Source organism: Rhinoraja longicauda, chromosome 15 (genome assembly GCF_053455715.1).
Source record: "Rhinoraja longicauda isolate Sanriku21f chromosome 15, sRhiLon1.1, whole genome shotgun sequence".
Classification (NCBI taxonomy): domain Eukaryota; kingdom Metazoa; phylum Chordata; class Chondrichthyes; order Rajiformes; family Arhynchobatidae; genus Rhinoraja; species Rhinoraja longicauda.
The window spans coordinates 47,703,154-47,721,308 of NC_135967.1; the positions used below are offsets into that span (position 1 = coordinate 47,703,154).

Here is an 18,155-nt window from a genome sequence, read left to right on the forward strand (position 1 = left end):
CATGAATCCCATGTGATCTAACCTTCCAGAGCAGCCTACCGTGCAGAACCTTGTTGAATGCTTTATTGAAGTCCACATATACAACATCTGCAGCTCTACATTCATTGACCTTTTTGGTCACAATCAGATTTGTGAGACACAACCTCCCATGTACAAAACCATGCTGACGATCCCTAATCAGCCATTGTCCGTCTAAATGCTTGTCTATCCTAACCCTCAGAATACTCTCTATGAACTTTCCAACTGCAGATGTTAAGCTCACTGGCCTGTGGTTCCCAGCATTTTCCCTGCGGCCCTTCTTGAATGTGGCACAACATTTGCCAATCTCCAGTCTTCAATGTACCTAGGATTCCCATGAGAGTGTGGACAGTTCACTGTTTCAGAGAGGCTCTGATCTGTATCATTTCCTTTATTAACTTAGTCATTTATTGTGGAGAATAGTGTCTGTTTTGAGATCTAGTGCTGGGCATATAATGATGTTGTCTGCTCAGAGTAGCTGATTGAGTGTAACACAGGATTTCAATGGTGGGGATTCTGGCCTGGAAGAGGATGCTGATATGGGTTCACTTCTCACTCAATGAATTTGGAGATGACAGCATCACTCCAATGCCTTGAGGTGTGTGTTGTAAGTAGTCCAGGTCTCAGAAACATACAGCAAGACAGGGATGAGCTTTATGCTTGATTTGAGGCCATGATCTTCAAATTCTCAAATCTTTTTTCAACCACCCAGAGGTTGTGCTGACTAAATGAAGGAGATGATTAATTGCATTATGAATGTCTGTCTTTGCCGAGAGATGACTCTTGAAAGATGGGAAGAGATCCATATTTTTCAGATCACACTGTGAACTACATCAACAAATCTATTAATTAGTCATCATTAATCACTCATTAATTCCCTAACACCTGCCCTATGCCTGAGTGATAGAGATCATTGATTAATGTGCTGGTGCATTGAATACTATGTGAGCCTCGGAGTAGAGGTGGCATGTGAAGATGTCCTTTGGTCATTGATACTTTGTACCTTGCAACAACTACAACTGAACTGTTTCTCCCATTGCCTTCACTAAATGTCCCTGGAATATTTGCAACAACAAATAGATAGATTAAATCTTTCTTTCTTTTCAACTCTTCCCACAGTATAGGTTTAGTAGATACGGAGCTCGGTCCTCTCAATGTTGTAGCATACTGCTTGACCGAGGTATAGTTGCTGCTACTATCTTCCTTCAGTTGTGATTTTATAGTGGGCAGTGTGTGCCAACCGTGAAATGTGAAAGGATGCCACAATCATGTTAATAAGTCATTGTTGGATTTATGTACTGCCAACTGGATGCTAGGACTAAAGGGCCTGTCCCACTAGGCGATTTTTTAGGCGACAGCCGGCGACTGTCAAAGTCGTAGCAGATCGCCGAACTTTTCTTTTACCCGACGACAATGACCACGACAATGCCGAGTCAGGTCGAGATTACACCGTCTTCGGAAACATCGCGAAATTCCCATGCTGTCAATGCTTCTCCGGCGTCCTAATTTTCGCTGAAATCACTGACAAGTTGGTAAGTACTTGAGAGTTTTGAACTATAACATCTTGTATGGGTTACTTAAAAACCAAACTTCACTGTAACAAGGCATAAACTGGATTTACTTCCAGTTTACTAATAGCCTGTATTAAATTTTATTTTTTTTAAAGTGGTTAAGTGGATTTTTGTGAAAAGTGTGTGGGCATTCTTTGAAAATGTATGGGAGATGCATATCTGGTTTCTGGGTTGCATATCTGGGTTGGGAGCCCACTTTAAATGTAATGGCTGATGGCCATAAACATCGCAAAAATTCCCATGCTTACCTGACCGTCAAACTGTCGCCTCCAATCTACCTGTCAAATGTCCTGACGGTAAATAAATTGGGTAAACACAAGTATTTTATGGTATCTTGAAATGACTTTACTTATTTTAATATTATGTGCTTCTAAATGCATCTAAGCAACGATACCTGACGACAAGCCAGCTGTCGCCAAGAAATTTCACTCCGGATGATTTCTCAGCGACGTGCTGAGATTCACTACGATTCTTGGAAGACTCCTCACGATCATGCCAGCGACACCCGGTGAACTGTCGGCGACAACCTAGTCACCGGCAGTCGCCTTAAAATCACCTAAAGTGGGACCGGCCCTTAAAGCAACAAGAAAAGTGCATGGATGTTGATGTGACACTTTGAGTTTGTTTTCACAGACTGACTAACTTAGCAAACTGCAGTTGCAAAATACTGCCATTGGCAATATGTAGTCCCTGTGTTAATATAAAAATATTGTTCATTTATCTCATATTAATACCTATATTGCCTGAATAAACCTTGTTATTTTAACAATCCTGCAATCAACTTCAGCTTTCTTTTATTATATTTTCCAGGTGCTTTTCTGATTCCCTACACAATCATGCTGGCACTCACTGGGATGCCAATGTTTTTCTTGGAATCATCTTTTGGGCAGTTTGCCAGCCTTGGGCCCGTTGCAGTGTGGAAAGCTGTGCCAATACTACAAGGTTAATGTTTACTCACATCACAACACAGTCTTGACAACATGATACGTGATTGACAGAGGGTCTTCATGTGATCGTATTGGTACATTATTATAATCACAATGGTAATGCCATTAAAGGTTAAATGTAGATTTTTAGGCTATCTCATTGAATGTCTGAAATCTTGGACAGTCATCTTCTTGCCAGGATAGTACATCTAAACAAGCTGAATCTTTAGATTATGACGATGTTCTGGTAGTCTCATGTGCTCTGTTAATGAGACTTATTTTTCTCTCCAGATTACTATTGCTGCTGTGTTTAGATTTGACCATGTGTCTTCAGGTAAATTATCTAGATGTCTGGCTACTTGATCAATAACTTGATAGTTTACTCCTCCAACTAGTCAAGTGATGGATTAAAAACCATTAAAAGAACTTGAAAGAAATTGCATTTAGTTTCCAGGTGTTGAAAGGCTGGAGCGATTGGGCTTGTATACACTGGAATTTAGAAGGCTGAGGGGGGATCTTATTGAAACATATAAGATAATTAGGGGATTGGACACATTAGAGGCAGGAAACATGTTCCCAATGTTGGGGGAGTCCAGAACAAGGGGCCACAGTTTAAGAATAAGGGGTAGGCCATTTAGAACGGAGATGAGGAAGAACTTTTTCAGTCAGAGAGTGGTGAAGGTGTGGAATTCTCTGCCTCAGAAGACAGTGGAGGCCAGTTCGTTGGATGCTTTCAAGAGAGAGCTGGATAGAGCTCTTAAGGATAGCGGAGTGAGGGGGTATGGGGAGAAGGCAGGAACGGGGTACTGATTGAGAGTGATCAGCCATGATCGCATTGAATGGCGGTGCTGACTCGAAGGGCTGAATGGCCTACTCCTGCACCTATTGTCTATTGTCTATTGTCTATTGTTTCTAATCATTTCTTTTTCTCTGTTATATTTTAAGGTGTGGGTGTTGCTATGTTTCTCCTTGAAGTATTTGCCAATATTTCTTATTGCTGCATCATCGCCTACAGCCTGTTCTACATGTTTGCTTCCTTTCAATCTCCCCTGCCCTGGTCAGACTGCTTCAGCTGGTGGGGTGCAGATGAAACCTGCAGCAAGACACCCAGAGGTACTGTGCCAATTTCTGTTGAGTTAAAGACAGATAGAGACTATTTATATATAATTTTGAATATCCTGGAAAAGCTGACAATAGTTTCAGTGATCATTTAATAATAATAATAATGAATAAGTTTATTGGCCAAGTATGTGCATATACAAGGAATGTGCCTTGGTGCTCCACTCACAAATGACAACACAAACATACAGTTAACAATTAAGAATAAAGCATAAACACATCAAAATAATAAGGATGCAACATTACGGTCTAAACATGTGGGTGAAAATAAACCAGAGCAAAAAAGAGACGACAGACTTTGGTTATTGAGTAGAACTATCACTCGTGGGGGAAAAACGCTGTTTTTATGTCTAGCTGTGGCTGCTTTGACAGTCCGGATTCGCCTTCCAGAGGGAAGTGCTTCAAAGAGTTTATGGCCAGGGTGAGAGGGTCAGAGATGATCTTGCCCGCTCACTTCCTGGCCCTTGCAGTGTACAGTTCATCAATGGGGGGAAGGTTGCAGCCAACAACCTTCGCAGCTGAGCGAATGATCCGTTGCAGCCTCCGGATGTCGTGCTTGATGGCTGAGCTAAACCAGACCATGATGGAGAAGGTGAGGATGGACTCAATGATAGCAGTATAGAATTGGACCATCATTGCCTGTGGCAGATTGTGTTTCCTCAGTTGCCGCAGGAAGTACATCCTCTGTTGTGTTTTTTTTACTGTGGAATCGATGGTGGCTCCCCATTTAAGGTTCCTGGAGATGATGGTTCCAAGGAACTTAAATGACTCCACAGATGTGACTGTGGTGATGTTGATGGTGAGTGGGAGGAGGGGAGGGGTAGCTCTTCGAAAGTGTACAATCAGTTCCACTGTCTCAAGAGCATTGAGCTCCAGGTTGTTGCGATGGCACCAGGACGCCAGCTGTGTCACTACTCGTCTGTAGGCAGATTTCTCCCCATCCTGGATCAGTCCAATCAGGGTTGGGTCATCCGCAAACTTGAGGAGCTTGACAGAGGAGTCTGTGGAGGTGCAGTCGTTGGTGTAGAGAGAGTAAAGGAGAGGGGAGAGTACGCAGCCTTGCGATGCTCCTATGCTGAGGGCTGCGAGTCCAAGATGTGCTTTCCCAGCCTCACATGCTGCTTGCTGACTGTCAGGAAGTTGATGATCCACTGACAGAGGGGTTCAGGCACAGTCAACTGGGAGAGTTTGGAGTGTAGTAGCTCTGGCACAATGGTGTTAAATGCAGAGCTGAAGTTCACAAACAGAATCCTGGCATAGGTCCCCCTGCTGGAGGATGAAGTGCAGACCTAGCTTGACTGCGTCATCCACCGATCTATTTGCCCTGTGATGTTTTTCAGCTGGGCCAGCACGTCTTTCAAAGGTCTTCATGACTACAGAGGTCAGTGCGACAGGCCTGTAGTCATTAAGTCCAGTGATCCTTGTCTTTTTGGGTACAGGGACAATAGTGGAGACCTTGAAGCAGGCAGGGACAATGCAGGTTTGCCAGGACCGGTTGGAAAATGTCTGTGTTGATCAGTGCCAGTTGTTCAGCACAGAGCTTGAGAGTAGAGGGGGAAACATTGTCCGGTCCTGGAGATTTCCAGCTTTTCTGTTTCCTGAACAGCCTCTCCACCTCCGAAATTTTTATTGTTGGAGATGGAGAAGTGGCCAGACTGATGTTGGGCAGTGGATGAGGGTGTGAGTATGTGTAAATTGGCGATTACAGAAGGGTGAGGGGCCAGTCTTTGCAACCTGGAGTTAGTCTGTGAGTACATGTGAAGTGATGATTGTGGGGGGGAGGGGATCCCAGGGTTATGTTTCTGTTTATCGAACCTGCAGAAAAACTCGTTCAGGTCTTTGGTCAGCCTACGATTGTCCAAGGAGCAGGGGGTTTTCCTCTTGTAGCTGGTGATTTCTTGCAAGCACTTCCAAACTGAAGAAGAGTCATTAGCTGAGAACGTGCTCCTCAGCTTCTCACAGTACCTTTCCTTGGCAGCTCTGATTCCTGTTCTTAGCTTGTACTTGGCCTGCCTGTAGAGGTCTGTATCCCACTCCTGTAGACCTCATCTTTTGACTGGCAGAGCTGTCGCAGTTCTGCTGTGAACCAGGGCTTGTTGTTGTTGAACCAGATCCGGGTCTTCGTGGGAATGCAACTATCCTCGCAAAAGCTGACATAGGATGTCACAGTGTCTGTGTACTCATCAAGGCTTGTGGTTGCTTCCCTGAACACATTCCAATCAGTGCAGTCGAAGCAGGACTGTAGTTTTTCAGTGCCCTTGTTCATCCACCTTTTCGTTGTTCTGACCACAGGTTTAGCAGATTTAGTTTCTGCCTGTAGGTCGGAATAAGGTGAACTAAACAATGATCAGAGAGACCCAGAGCCGCCCGAGGAACAGAGCGATATGCGTTCTTGATTGAAGAGTAGCAGTGATCAAGTGTCCTCTCCCCTCTGGTGGGGCAGGTAACATGAAGTCTGTACTTTGGGAGCTCACGACTGAGGTTAGCCTTGTTAAAGTCCCCCAAAACAATGTCCATGGAGTCCGGGAAGTCACTCTCTACCCTCAATACCTGGTCAGGGAGTTGCGTTTGCGCCTCACGTACGCAGGCTTGGGAGGGGATGTAAACTCCAGCGAGAATAAAAGAGGTAAATTCCCTTGGAAAATAAAAGGGTTTGCAGTTGATAAAGAAAGATTCTAGATTGGGGGAACAGAAGTTGCACAGTACCGTGATGACAATAGACAATAGACAATAGACAATAGGTGCAGGAGTAGGCCATTCAGCCCTTCGAGCCAGCACCGCCATTCAATGCGATCATGGCTGATCACTCAATCAGTACCCCGTTCCTGCCTTCTCCCCATACCCCCTCACTCCGCTATCCTCAAGAGCTCTATCCAGCTCTCTCTTGAAAGCATCCAACGAACTGGCCTCCACTGCCTTCTGAGGCAGAGAATTCCACACCTTCACCACCCTCTGACTGAAAAAGTTCTTCCTCATCTCCGTTCTAAATGGCCTACCCCTTATTCTCAAACTGTGGCCCCTTGTTCTGGACTCCCCTAACATTGGGAACATGTTATCTGCCTCTAATGTGTCCAATCCCCTAATTATCTTATATGTTTCAATAAGATCCCCCCTCATCCTTCTAAATTCCAGTGTATACAAGCCCAATCGCTCCAGCCTTTCAACATACGACAGTCCCGCCATTCCGGGAATTAACCTAGTGAACCTACGCTGCACGCCCTCCATAGCAAGAATATCCTTCCTCAAATTTGGAGACCAAAACTGCACACAGTACTCCAGGTGCGGTCTCACCAGGGCCCGGTACAACTGTAGAAGGACCTCTTTGCTCCTATACTCAACTCCTCTTGTTACGAAGGCCAACATTCCATTGGCTTTCTTCACTGCCTGCTGTACCTGCATGCTTCCTTTCATTGACTGATGCACTAGGACACCCAGATCTCGTTGAACTCCCCCTCCTCCTAACTTGACACCATTCAGATAATAATCTGCCTTTCTATTCTTACTTCCAAAGTGAATAACCTCACACTTATCTACATTAAACTGCATCTGCCATGTATCCGCCCACTCACACAACCTGTCCAAGTCACCCTGCAGCCTTATTGCATCTTCCTCACAATTCACACTACCCCCCAACTTAGTATCATCTGCAAATTTGCTAATGGTACTTTTAATCCCTTCGTCTAAGTCATTAATGTATATCGTAAATAGCTGGGGTCCCAGCACCGAACCTTGCGGTACCCCACTGGTCACTGCCTGCCATTCCGAAAGGGACCCATTTATCCCCACTCTTTGCTTTCTGTCTGTCAACCAATTTTCTATCCATGTCAGTACCCTACCCCCAATACCATGTGCCCTAATTTTGCCCACTAATCTCCTATGTGGGACCTTGTCGAAGGCTTTCTGAAAGTCGAGGTACACCACATCCACTGACTCTCCCTTGTCAATTTTCCTAGTTACATCCTCAAAAAATTCCAGTAGATTTGTCAAGCATGATTTCCCCTTCGTAAATCCATGCTGACTCGGAATGATCCCGTTACTGCTATCCAAATGCTCAGCAATTTCGTCTTTTATAATTGACTCCAGCATCTTCCCCACCACTGATGTCAGACTAACTGGTCTATAATTCCCCGTTTTCTCTCTCCCTCCTTTCTTAAAAAGTGGGATAACATTTGCTATCCTCCAATCCACAGGAACTGATCCTGAATCTATAGAACATTGAAAAATGATCTCCAATGCTTCCACTATTTCTAGAGCCACCTCCTTAAGTACTCTGGGATGCAGACCATCAGGCCCTGGGGATTTATCAGCCTTCAGTCCCATCAGTCTACCCAAAACCATTTCCTGCCTAATGTGGATTTCCTTCAGTTCCTCCATCACCCTAGGTTCTCCGGCCCCTAGAACATTTGGGAGATTGTGTGTATCTTCCTCAGTGAAGACAGATCCAAAGTAACGGTTTAACTCGTCTGCCATTTCTTTGTTCCCCATAATAAATTCCCCTGCTTCTGTCTTCAAGGGACCCACATTTGCCTTGACTATTTTTTTCCTCTTCACGTACCTAAAAAAACTTTTGCTATCCTCCTTTATATTATTGGCTAGTTTACCCTCGTACCTCATCTTTTCTCCCCGTATTGCCTTTTTAGTTAACTTTTGTTGCTCTTTAAAAGAGTCCCAATCCTCTGTCTTCCCACTCTTCTTTGCTATGTTATACTTCCTCTCCTTAATTTTTATGCTGTCCCTGACTTCCCTCGTCAGCCACAGGTGTCTCTTACTCCCCTTAGAGTCTTTCCACCTCTTTGGAATAAATTGATCCTGCAACCTCTGCATTATTCCCAGGAATACCTGCCATTGCTGTTCTACCGTCTTCCCTGCTAGGGCCTCCTTCCAATCAATTTTGGCCAGCTCCCGCCTCATGCCTCTGTAATCCCCTTTGCTATACTGTAATACCGACACTTCCGATTTTCCCTTCTGCCTTTCCATTTGCAGAGTAAAACTTATCATGTTGTGATCACTGCCTCCTAATGGCTCTTTTACTTCTAGTCCCCTTATCAGATCAGGATCATTACACAACACTAAATCCAGAATTGCCTTCTCCCTGGTAGGCTCCAGTACAAGCTGTTCTAAGAATCCATCTCGAAGGCACTCTACAAACTCTCTTTCCTGGGGTCCATTTCCAACCTGATTTTCCCAGTCTACCTGCATGTTGAAATCTCCCATAACCACAGTAGCATTACATTTTTGACACGCCAATTTTATCTCCTGATTCAACTTGCACCCTATGTCGAGGCTACTGTTTGGGGGCCTATAGATAACTCCCATTAGGGTCTTTTTACCCTTACAATTTCTCATTTCTATCCATACTGATTCAACATCTCCTGATTCTATGTCACCCCTTGCAAGGGAATGAATATCATTCCTTACCATCAGAGCAACCCCACCCCCTCTGCCCACCTGTCTGTCTTTTCTATACGTTGTGTACTCCTGGATATTCAGTTCCCAGCCCTGGTCCTCTTATAACCATGTCTCAGTGATCCCTACAACATCATACTTGCCCATGACTAACTGAGCCTCAAGCTCATCCACTTTATTTTTTATACTACGCGCATTTAAGTACAACACTTTAACTTCTGTATTTACCTCCTCTCTCACATCGTTCACAATTGGCCCTGCCCTTAATTTCTTTTCCGCTCTAGAACTTCTGTTCCCATTCTTCCGAGAGTCTTTTGCAATATCTCCTGTATTCCCTTTTACCTCATCTTCATATTCACAAAATGATGCTGCACCAGTCCTGGTTAGTGCAGAAGCATATTCCACCTCCTCTTGATTTTCCTGCTACCTCTGCGTCGCGGTCCGCTCTGTATAGGTGAAAGCCAGCCAGTTGCAGCGCGTTGTCCGGGGTCGACTCACAAGGCCAGGTCTCAGTGAAGCACAGGACAGCAGCTCGAGAGAAGTCCTTGGTAGTGTGGCACAGGAGGATTGTCCACTTTGTTGTTGAGAGAACGTAGATTAAGAGTAAGAGAAATCCGGAACGATGTTTGAAGGTACTGTATTTATTCACAAAATGCTGGAGTAACTCAGCAGGTCAGGCAGCATCTCAGGAGAGAAGGAATGGATGACGTTTCGGGTCGAGACCCTTCTTCAGACTGATGTCAGAGGGGCGGGACAAAGGAAGGATAGAGGTGGAGACAGGAAGATAGAGGGAGATCTGGGAAGGAGGAGGGGAAGAGAGGGACAGAGGAACTATCTAAAGTTGGAGAAGTCGACGTTCATACCACTGGGCTGCAAGCTGCCCAGGCGAAATATGAGGTGCTGTTCCTCCAATTTCCGGTGGGCCTCACTATGGCACTGGAGAAGGCCCATGACAGAAAGGTCAGACTGGGAATGGGAGGGGGAGTTGAAGTTTGGCCAACGCGGACCGAGCGCAGGTGTTGAGTGAAGCGATCGCTGAGCCTGCGCTTGGTTTCGCCGATGTAAATAAGTTTACATCTAGAGCAGCGGATGCAGTAGATGAGGTTGGAGGAGGTGCAGGTGAACCTCTGTCTCACCTGGAAAGACTGTTTGGGTCCTTGGATGGAGTTGAGGGGGGAGGTAAAGGGACAGGTGTTGCATCTCGTGCGGGTGCAGGGGAAAGTGCCCGGGGATGGGGTGGTTTGGGTAGGAAGGGACGAGTGGACCAGGGAGTTACGGAGGGAACGGTCTCTGCGGAACGCAGAGGGGGGAGGGGATGGGAAGATATGGCCAGTGGTGGGGTCCCGTTGTAGATGATGGAAATGTTGGCGGATGATTTGTTGGATCCGCTGGCTGGTGGGGTGGAAGGTGAGAACGAGGGGGATTCTGTCCTTGTTGCGAGTGGGGGGAGGGGGAGCAAGAGCGGAGCTGCGGGATGTAGAAGAGACCCTAGTGAGAGCCTCATCTATAATGGAAGAAGGTACTGTATGTCTGATGTAAAGGAGTACCTCTCTCATGAAAGTGATCTTTGTGGGATTTCCGCAGACAACACAAACGAACGAACAAATACATACAAAACAGCAAGGAGCAGTACACCGTGGCAGCCATGGTCAGCGCCACTTCCTGCAAAAAACAAAATTTTCCTTCAGTTGTACACCAGATTTGCTTGGATGGATATTATCTGCGGCACTAATTTCACTAAGATGGTGCACCTTCTTAAGTATCTTTTTTTAACTTTCTGAAAGGTTTCAATAAAATAATTGTCTCTTCATGACGCTTTTAATGGGGAACGAGAAAGCAAAACAGTGACACCAATTACATTTATTTTCCATGAATGTCAAGAGGGAGAACAAAACATGGTGACTTTTTCTCTTTGAACCTCTTTGTCTTTTTATCCAAATCCTTCCCTTTTGTTGCGTTGGTAGATTTGCTGCCCTAAAACTGTATCTGTCGATCATTTATTTGTGTTTATGTCTTTCTTTTCTTTTATTCGCATATTTTTGTACAAAAATATTTTAATTACTTTATTTTTTCAGTGCTTTCCATGGTTGCTACATATTTTCTAAATGCTTAAACCTTAAAACATTGCACTGATCTACAAAGTTCCTTTTTGGTAATATGTATCCTATATTAATGAAATTTTTAACATTGTTAATGCTACTCCACAGGTTAAGTAATCTACTAGTGTACAGCATACACAAGCTGGAAATAGGTAGATTGATAGTTGTTGCTGTTAAACCTCTTTCAGCACCGACTTGAGACCAAGTCAACTAAGTTGTCCCCCGTGATTCAACCACACGCTGTTATTACACGTAGAAAATTAAAATTTTAGCAGCAGAACGAATCCTTACCACCTGAAAGATGAATCTTTCATGACTGCCGGGTTTGTTATTAGGAGAAGAATTGATTGAAATTGGAAATAGATGTCCTTGGAATTGTTAAATCATACTTTTGCCATCTTTAAGGTTCAAGAGTGTATATTTGAAATTCTGGTGGTAACATCATGCCCATTTTTGGGGCATTTTATTCAACACATTCCCTGCATTCTATGCATTTCACAATTTCCATGTGAAAGACAAAATAAATTATTTTGGATACTCAGTAAAAGAATACAGTATTTTCCATAATGTGAAATCCATGCAGTACTTGGCTCTACCCAGTGGCACTGCAGGCACTGCAGCCATATCAACAAAACACCTTCGCTCAGCCCGCCTGAACCTACCTGATCTCCAGGTTGCTGGACACTTTAATTCTCCTTTCCATTCCTCCACAAACCTTACAGTCCTCGATCTCCTCCATTGTCAGAGTAAGGCTAAACCCAACTTGGAGGAACTGCATCTCATATTCTGCTTGGGCAGCTTACAGCCCATTGGTATGAATATTGATTTCTCTCACATAAGTTAGCCTCGGCATTCCCTCTCTCTCTCTCCCTCCACCACCCAAGTCGCGCGAGCTTCTCATTTTCACTTTACAAACAGCTAACAATGGCCTGTTTCCTTTATAATTGGTACTTTTTTTGCATATCTTTCATTCATTGTTCTTTAACTCCCCCACATCAAGGGTTTCATGGTGAGTTTATTGTCACATGTACCAATTAAGGTACAGTGAAATTCAGATTGCCATACAGTCATAGCAATAAAGAGCAACAAGACACCCAAATAAATTTTTAGAATGAACATCCACCACAGCGACTCCCCCACATTCCTCACTGTGATGGAAGGCAAAATAAAAGTTAATTTCTTCCCTTCTTTGTTCTCCTGCGGTCGGGGCACTCGAACCTTCTGTTGTCGGGGTGATTTTGGCTCCCGCAACCGGCGGTCGAGCCCTCCACTTTGGGGCGATCAAGCTCCCGCATCAGGAGGAATCTCAGCTCCCCACGCCGGGCGATCGGACTCCCGAATCGGGGCTGGTCGAACCTCCTACGGCTTGGAGCTTCCCGAAATCAGTCTCTACCCACGACAGCGAGCTCCTCAATGTTGAAATCCGTAGGCTGCGGTTGGAGCGTCGATCCTAGGGAAGGGATCGCAGGCTCTGATGGTAATATGTATCCTATATTAATGAAATTTTTAACATTGTTAATGCTACTCCACAGGTTAAGTAATCTACTAGCATATACAAGCTGGAAATAGGTAGATTGATAGTTGTTGCTGATAAACCTCTTTCAGCACCGACTTGAGACCAAGTCAACTAAGTTGTCCCCCATGATTCAACCACACACTGTTATTACACGTAGAAAATCAAAATTTTAGCAGCAGAATGAATCCTTACCACCTGAAAGATGAATCTTTCATGACTTCCGGCTTTATTAGGAGAAAAATTGATTGAAATTGGAAATAGACACCATTGCTAACCCCAAATGGGCCTGAGACCATATTGCCCCATTTTACTTGCATAGTCTGGTGGGCATACCAGTAAGCCAGAATTCTCACAATGTATTTGGGCACCCCCCTTTGACTCAATTTAACAAACAACTTTCTAAGATTAACACGATCAAAGGCTTTGGAGGCATCAATAAAGTACATAAGGACTGATGAATTTTTACCTCTATATTTGTTCACAATTTCCTTTAAGGCATAGATGCACAAGTCGGTGCTATGTTTAGCTTTAAAACCAAACTGGTTATCTGTGGATTGAACAAACTCATTCAATCTATTCAGCAGAATTCGTTCTAGGACTTTTGATAGTATACTTGCTAAAGTTATGGGCCTGTAATTATCTAGGCTGCCCACTTTACCAGCTTTATCCTTAATGACTGGCACTAACAGAACAGACAAAAATGAGTCTGGTAACAAACCATGGATCATAAAGCCAGTAAAACAAATAGCAAGCATGGTTTTGTACACGAGAGGTTGTATCTCACGAGTTTGATTGAGTTTTTCAAGATGTGACCAAAAAGGTTGATGAGGGCACAGCTGTAGATATTTTCTACATGGATCTTAGCAAAGCATTTGACAAGGTTCCATGTGGTAGGCTGCTCTGGATGGTTAGATCGCATGGGATGCAAGGAGCGATAGCCTAATGGATAGAAAATTGGCTTCATGGAAGGAAGTAGAGGGTGATGGTGGAAGGCTGCTTCTCGGACTGGAGGCCCGTGACTAGTGGTGTGCCTCAGGTTTTGGTGCTTGGCCCGTTACTGTGGATGGTATTGCAGATAGTGAAGATGGTTGTGAAAAATTTGCAGCAAGATCTTGATTTGATTGGCCAGGTGGGCTGAGGAATGGTTGATGGAATTTAATACAGAGAAAGAGATGTTGCAGTTTGGGAAGTCTAACATGGGCAGAACCTACACAGTGAATGGTGGGGCTCTGAGGAGTGTTATATAGCAGAGGGATCTAGGAGGGCAGGTACATAGTTCCTTGAAGGTGGAGTTGCAGGTAGGTAGGGTGGTCAAAAAGGATTTTGTCACATTGCCCTTCATCAGTCAGAGTATTAAGGATAAACGTCAGGAGGTCATGTTGCAGTTGTATAAGACGTTGGTGAGACCGCATTTTAGAATATTGTGTTCAATTATAGGCACTATGTTATAGGAATGATGTTGTCAAGCTGGAAAAGGTACAGAGAAGATTTACGAGGTTGTGGCCGGGACTGGAGGGTCTGAGCTAAAGGGAGAGGTTAAGTAGGCTGGGACTCTATTCCATGAGGCGCAGGAGGATGAGGTGTGATCTTATAGGTGTATAAAATCATGAGAGGAATAGATCGGGTAGACGCACAGAGGACATAGTTTTAAGATGAAGGGGAAAAGGTTTAATAGGAATCTGAGAGTTAACATTTTCACACAAAGAGTGGTGGGTGTATGGAACGAGCTGCCAGAGGAGGTAGTTGAGGCAGGAACTATCGCAATATTTAGGAAAAATTTAGACAGGTACATGGATAGGGCAGGTTTAGAGGGATATGGGCCAAACACAGGCAGGTTGGACCAGTGTAGCTGGGACATGTTGGTCGGTGTAGGCAAGTTGAGCTGAAGGGCCTGTTTCCACGCAGTATGACTCTATGACTCACTGTATGAATTTGCCCCCAGGTGCTATGATTTTCTCCCAAATCCAAAAGATTTGTTGGTTGTTTAGTTAGCTATTATAAAATGCCCCTTATGTAGGTGGTGGCTTCTAGGAAAACCACTCATTGCTCGAGGTGGGTAGTGTTAATGAATCAAAGAGAAAATAGGTTAAAGGGAAATAAACTGGAGAAATGGGAGTAATGGGACTGCTCTGAGAGCTGTAATAGAGTTAATGGGCCAGATAGACTACTCCTGTATCATAAGGAATCTGGGAGAAGTTGGTACCTCAACAAAATGTTTAGAAGATCAAAAAAATTATCTATGGTACTGCCAGAGATACAGTTTTCTGACCACCATATTTATCCCTCTAAAGGTAAATGTCTTAAGCTGAATCAGACCTTTCATGCCCTTGACACCATTTTTGCTTTCAGTGTTGGCTATTGACCATGTATGTTCTCCATTGTTATAACCGACTTCCACTCCGGTAATATGGTTCTGCCTCAACTCAACATCTGCAGATTTGACAATTTTCATCTTCTACCTTGCTTAAAGTTGTGTTCATCATTCACTGAAATCTCCCAGAAGCTGATTAATGTATAATTTTGCCATCTGGAGTAAATTGGAAATTGGAATGTGAAAGTTGTTGCTCCAGAGATCAGGGTTTGATCATGACCTTGGGTGTTGTCTCTGTGGTGTTTGCATATTATCGTGTTATAGAGTCATGCAGGACGGAAACAAAGGCAACATATAACGACTCGTCCATGCTAATCAAGCTACCGCACCTAAGCTAATCCCATTTGCTTGCGTTTGCCCCATATCCCTTTAAACTTTTCCTATCCGTGTACCTGTCCAAATGTCTTTTAAATGTTATTACTGTACATGCCGTAACTACCTCCTCTGGGAATCTGTTCCATGTACCCACAACCCTCTGTGTGAAAATGTTATCCCACAGGTTCCTTTTAAAACTTTCTCACTGGAAATAGACAGCACATTCACCTTATCTATTCCCCCTTTGATTTGTGTAGGAAAATAAATGCAGATGGATTTGGTATCACAAAATGCTGGAGTAACTCAGCGGGCCCTTTTTTTAGGGAGATGGTAAAATCGGGCCATGCGGGGCTGGGGAACGATAAGGTTGGAGGCATTAGAGGGCAGAGCGCCGGAATTAGTGAGATCAGTGATGGTGTTAGTGATTAAGGTATGGTGCTCATTGGTGGGGTCATGGTCCAAGGATAAGGAGGAGGAGGTGTCTGAGAGTTGTTGTCAGGCCTCGGTCCGGTAGAGGTCAGTGCGCCAGACTACCACGACACGTCCCTTGTCAGCGGGTGAGTTACTCCAGCATTTTGTGATACCCCCCATGATTTAATACACTTCTACCGTATATGATCACTCCTCAGTCTCCCGACTTCTAAGGAATAAAGTCCTACCCTGCCAAATCAGGTGCTCGAGTTCTGGCAACGTCATAAATCTTCACAGCTCTCTTCCAGTTTAATGGCATCTTTCCTATAGCAAGGTGACTAATCAGAATACAAGTATGACCCACTAATGTCATGTACAACTGTAACATATCATCCAACTTCTATACTTAGATCAGTGACTGATAAGGGCCAGCTAAAAGAAGCTTTCTTCATCGCCCAATCTAAGTATGATCGCCCCACGTGGTACATATCCAAAGAAAATGCTCATCTAAACAATTTTCCACATTTTCTAGATCCGCTCTGCAATCTCACTGTGGATGGTGAATATTTTAAAATTGTTAATACAACATGGTTGAACACACTTAATGAAACTTGCTCAAATGGATCAAAAATCTACATTCCTCACCAGGGACCGAGTGAGCAATATTGGGAGTAAGTAATTTTTTTAAGAGAGCTGTACCATTAAGTTGTGTATCTTTACTCACATCATTCTCTTGGGGAAGAAAGACCCAAAAAGCTGGTGTAACTGCGGGACAGTGAGCATTTCTGAAGAGAAGGAATGGTTGACGTTTCGGGTCAGAAGGGTTAGGGATAAGGGAAATGAGAGATATAGACGATGATGTGGAGAGATAAAGAACAGTGAATAAATGATATGCAAAAAAAGTAACCATGATAAAGGAAACAGGCCATTGTTAGCTGTTTGTAGTGTGAAAATGAGAAACTAGTGTGACTTGGGTGGGGGAGGGATAGAGAGATAGAGATGCCGGGGTTACCTGAAGTGAAATAAATCAATATTCATACCACCAAGTGTCTTTTCATCAGTAGCACCATGCTTTCTGACACTGCAGGTTTATTTAATCAATAGTCAATTTATTTGTCACATACATATAAATGTGCAGTGAAATGAAAAATTACCCGCAGTTCAACAATAAGACCAATAAAAATAAGCAATAAAAATATGCAATAACACATATAATCATAAACCAACACCAAACAAAAGAAACATCCATCACAGTGAGTCTCCTCCAGTCACCTCCTCACTGTGATGGAAGGCCAGAATTTCTTTTCTCTTCCCCTGCCTTCTTCTCCCGCGGTCAGGCTGTTGAAGTTGCCACGTCGGGACGGTCAGGGCTCCCGATGCTATCTATCTACAATACAATATCTTTATTGTCATTGTACAGGGGTACAACGATATTGGGAATGCGCCTCCCATACGATGCAATAAATCAATTAGCTAATCAGTATTAATTTAAACAACCCGATGAAACAAATTAGAACAGTTTTAAAAAGAATAAAGTGCCAGTAGATCTGTGCCGGTTCACTGTGCGATGTGACCATCCGGCTCAGCTGGACCGGTTCATAGCAGCTATGGCCCTGGGGATGAAGCTGTTCCTGAGTCTCGAGGTGCGGGCATAGAAGCCTTGTAGCGTCTGCCCGATGGTAGAAGTTCGAACAGCTCGAGATTCTGTTGGGTTCCATTTTTGTTCGTTGGGTTCCATTTTTGTTCAATGTGTTTTGGGTTTCAGTCACTTGCATTACAGCACTTTGGTCAACGTGGGTTGTTTTTAAATGTGCTATACAAATAAAATTGACTTGACTTGCATTGAAGCCGTTAATGTTTTTTAAATTAAATATTAGTATTTTGAATGATTTTTAATTGCAATTATTTTAAAATTTAATTTTGATTATTTTTAAAAGTTATTTTTCAGTTATTTAAATGTAAATATTTTGAAGTTTCTCTGTTTATCAGGCTTTTGGTACATTGGCCTTCATCAGTCCGGGTTGTGAGTATAGAAGTTGGGGCATTATGTTACAGTTGTACAAGCCAAAGGTGAGGCCGCATTTGGAGTACTGTATTCAGTTTTGGTCACCCTGCTATAGGAAGGATGTCTTTCAACAGGAAAGAATGCAGGGAAGATTTACAGGGATGTGATCTACTGCTTTAAATTATGAAGCCGTTTGCAAGGATGAATGTGGAAAAATTATTTCCATTTATAAATGAGTCCAGAACAAGGGGCCAAAAATAAGATAATCTTTTACATATCAAATAAGTAACTTTCCAGAGAGCATTGGAACTCACCACTACATGGAATGGATAAACCACATGATGTAGGTCAGGGGTGAGATAGTGGGATATGGGGTGGTAGAGATCATTTGTGTGGGT

The 18,155-nt window shown here is 43.7% G+C and overlaps 1 protein-coding gene across 1 annotated transcript in view; it reads left to right on the forward strand.

Moving 5' to 3' along the window:
- The first annotated feature begins 2,410 nt into the window (after nucleotides 1–2,410).
- Nucleotides 2,411–18,155, forward strand: part of LOC144600447 (sodium- and chloride-dependent neutral and basic amino acid transporter B(0+)-like) — a 33,905-nt gene continuing 18,160 nt past the window's right edge. Inside the window, exons 1-3 of the mRNA XM_078412056.1 lie at nucleotides 2,411–2,531; nucleotides 3,461–3,628; nucleotides 16,285–16,423. Coding sequence (XP_078268182.1) covers nucleotides 2,426–2,531; nucleotides 3,461–3,628; nucleotides 16,285–16,423 — 413 coding nt within the window. The 5' untranslated portion in view covers nucleotides 2,411–2,425. The remainder of the gene's footprint in view (nucleotides 2,532–3,460; nucleotides 3,629–16,284; nucleotides 16,424–18,155) is intronic.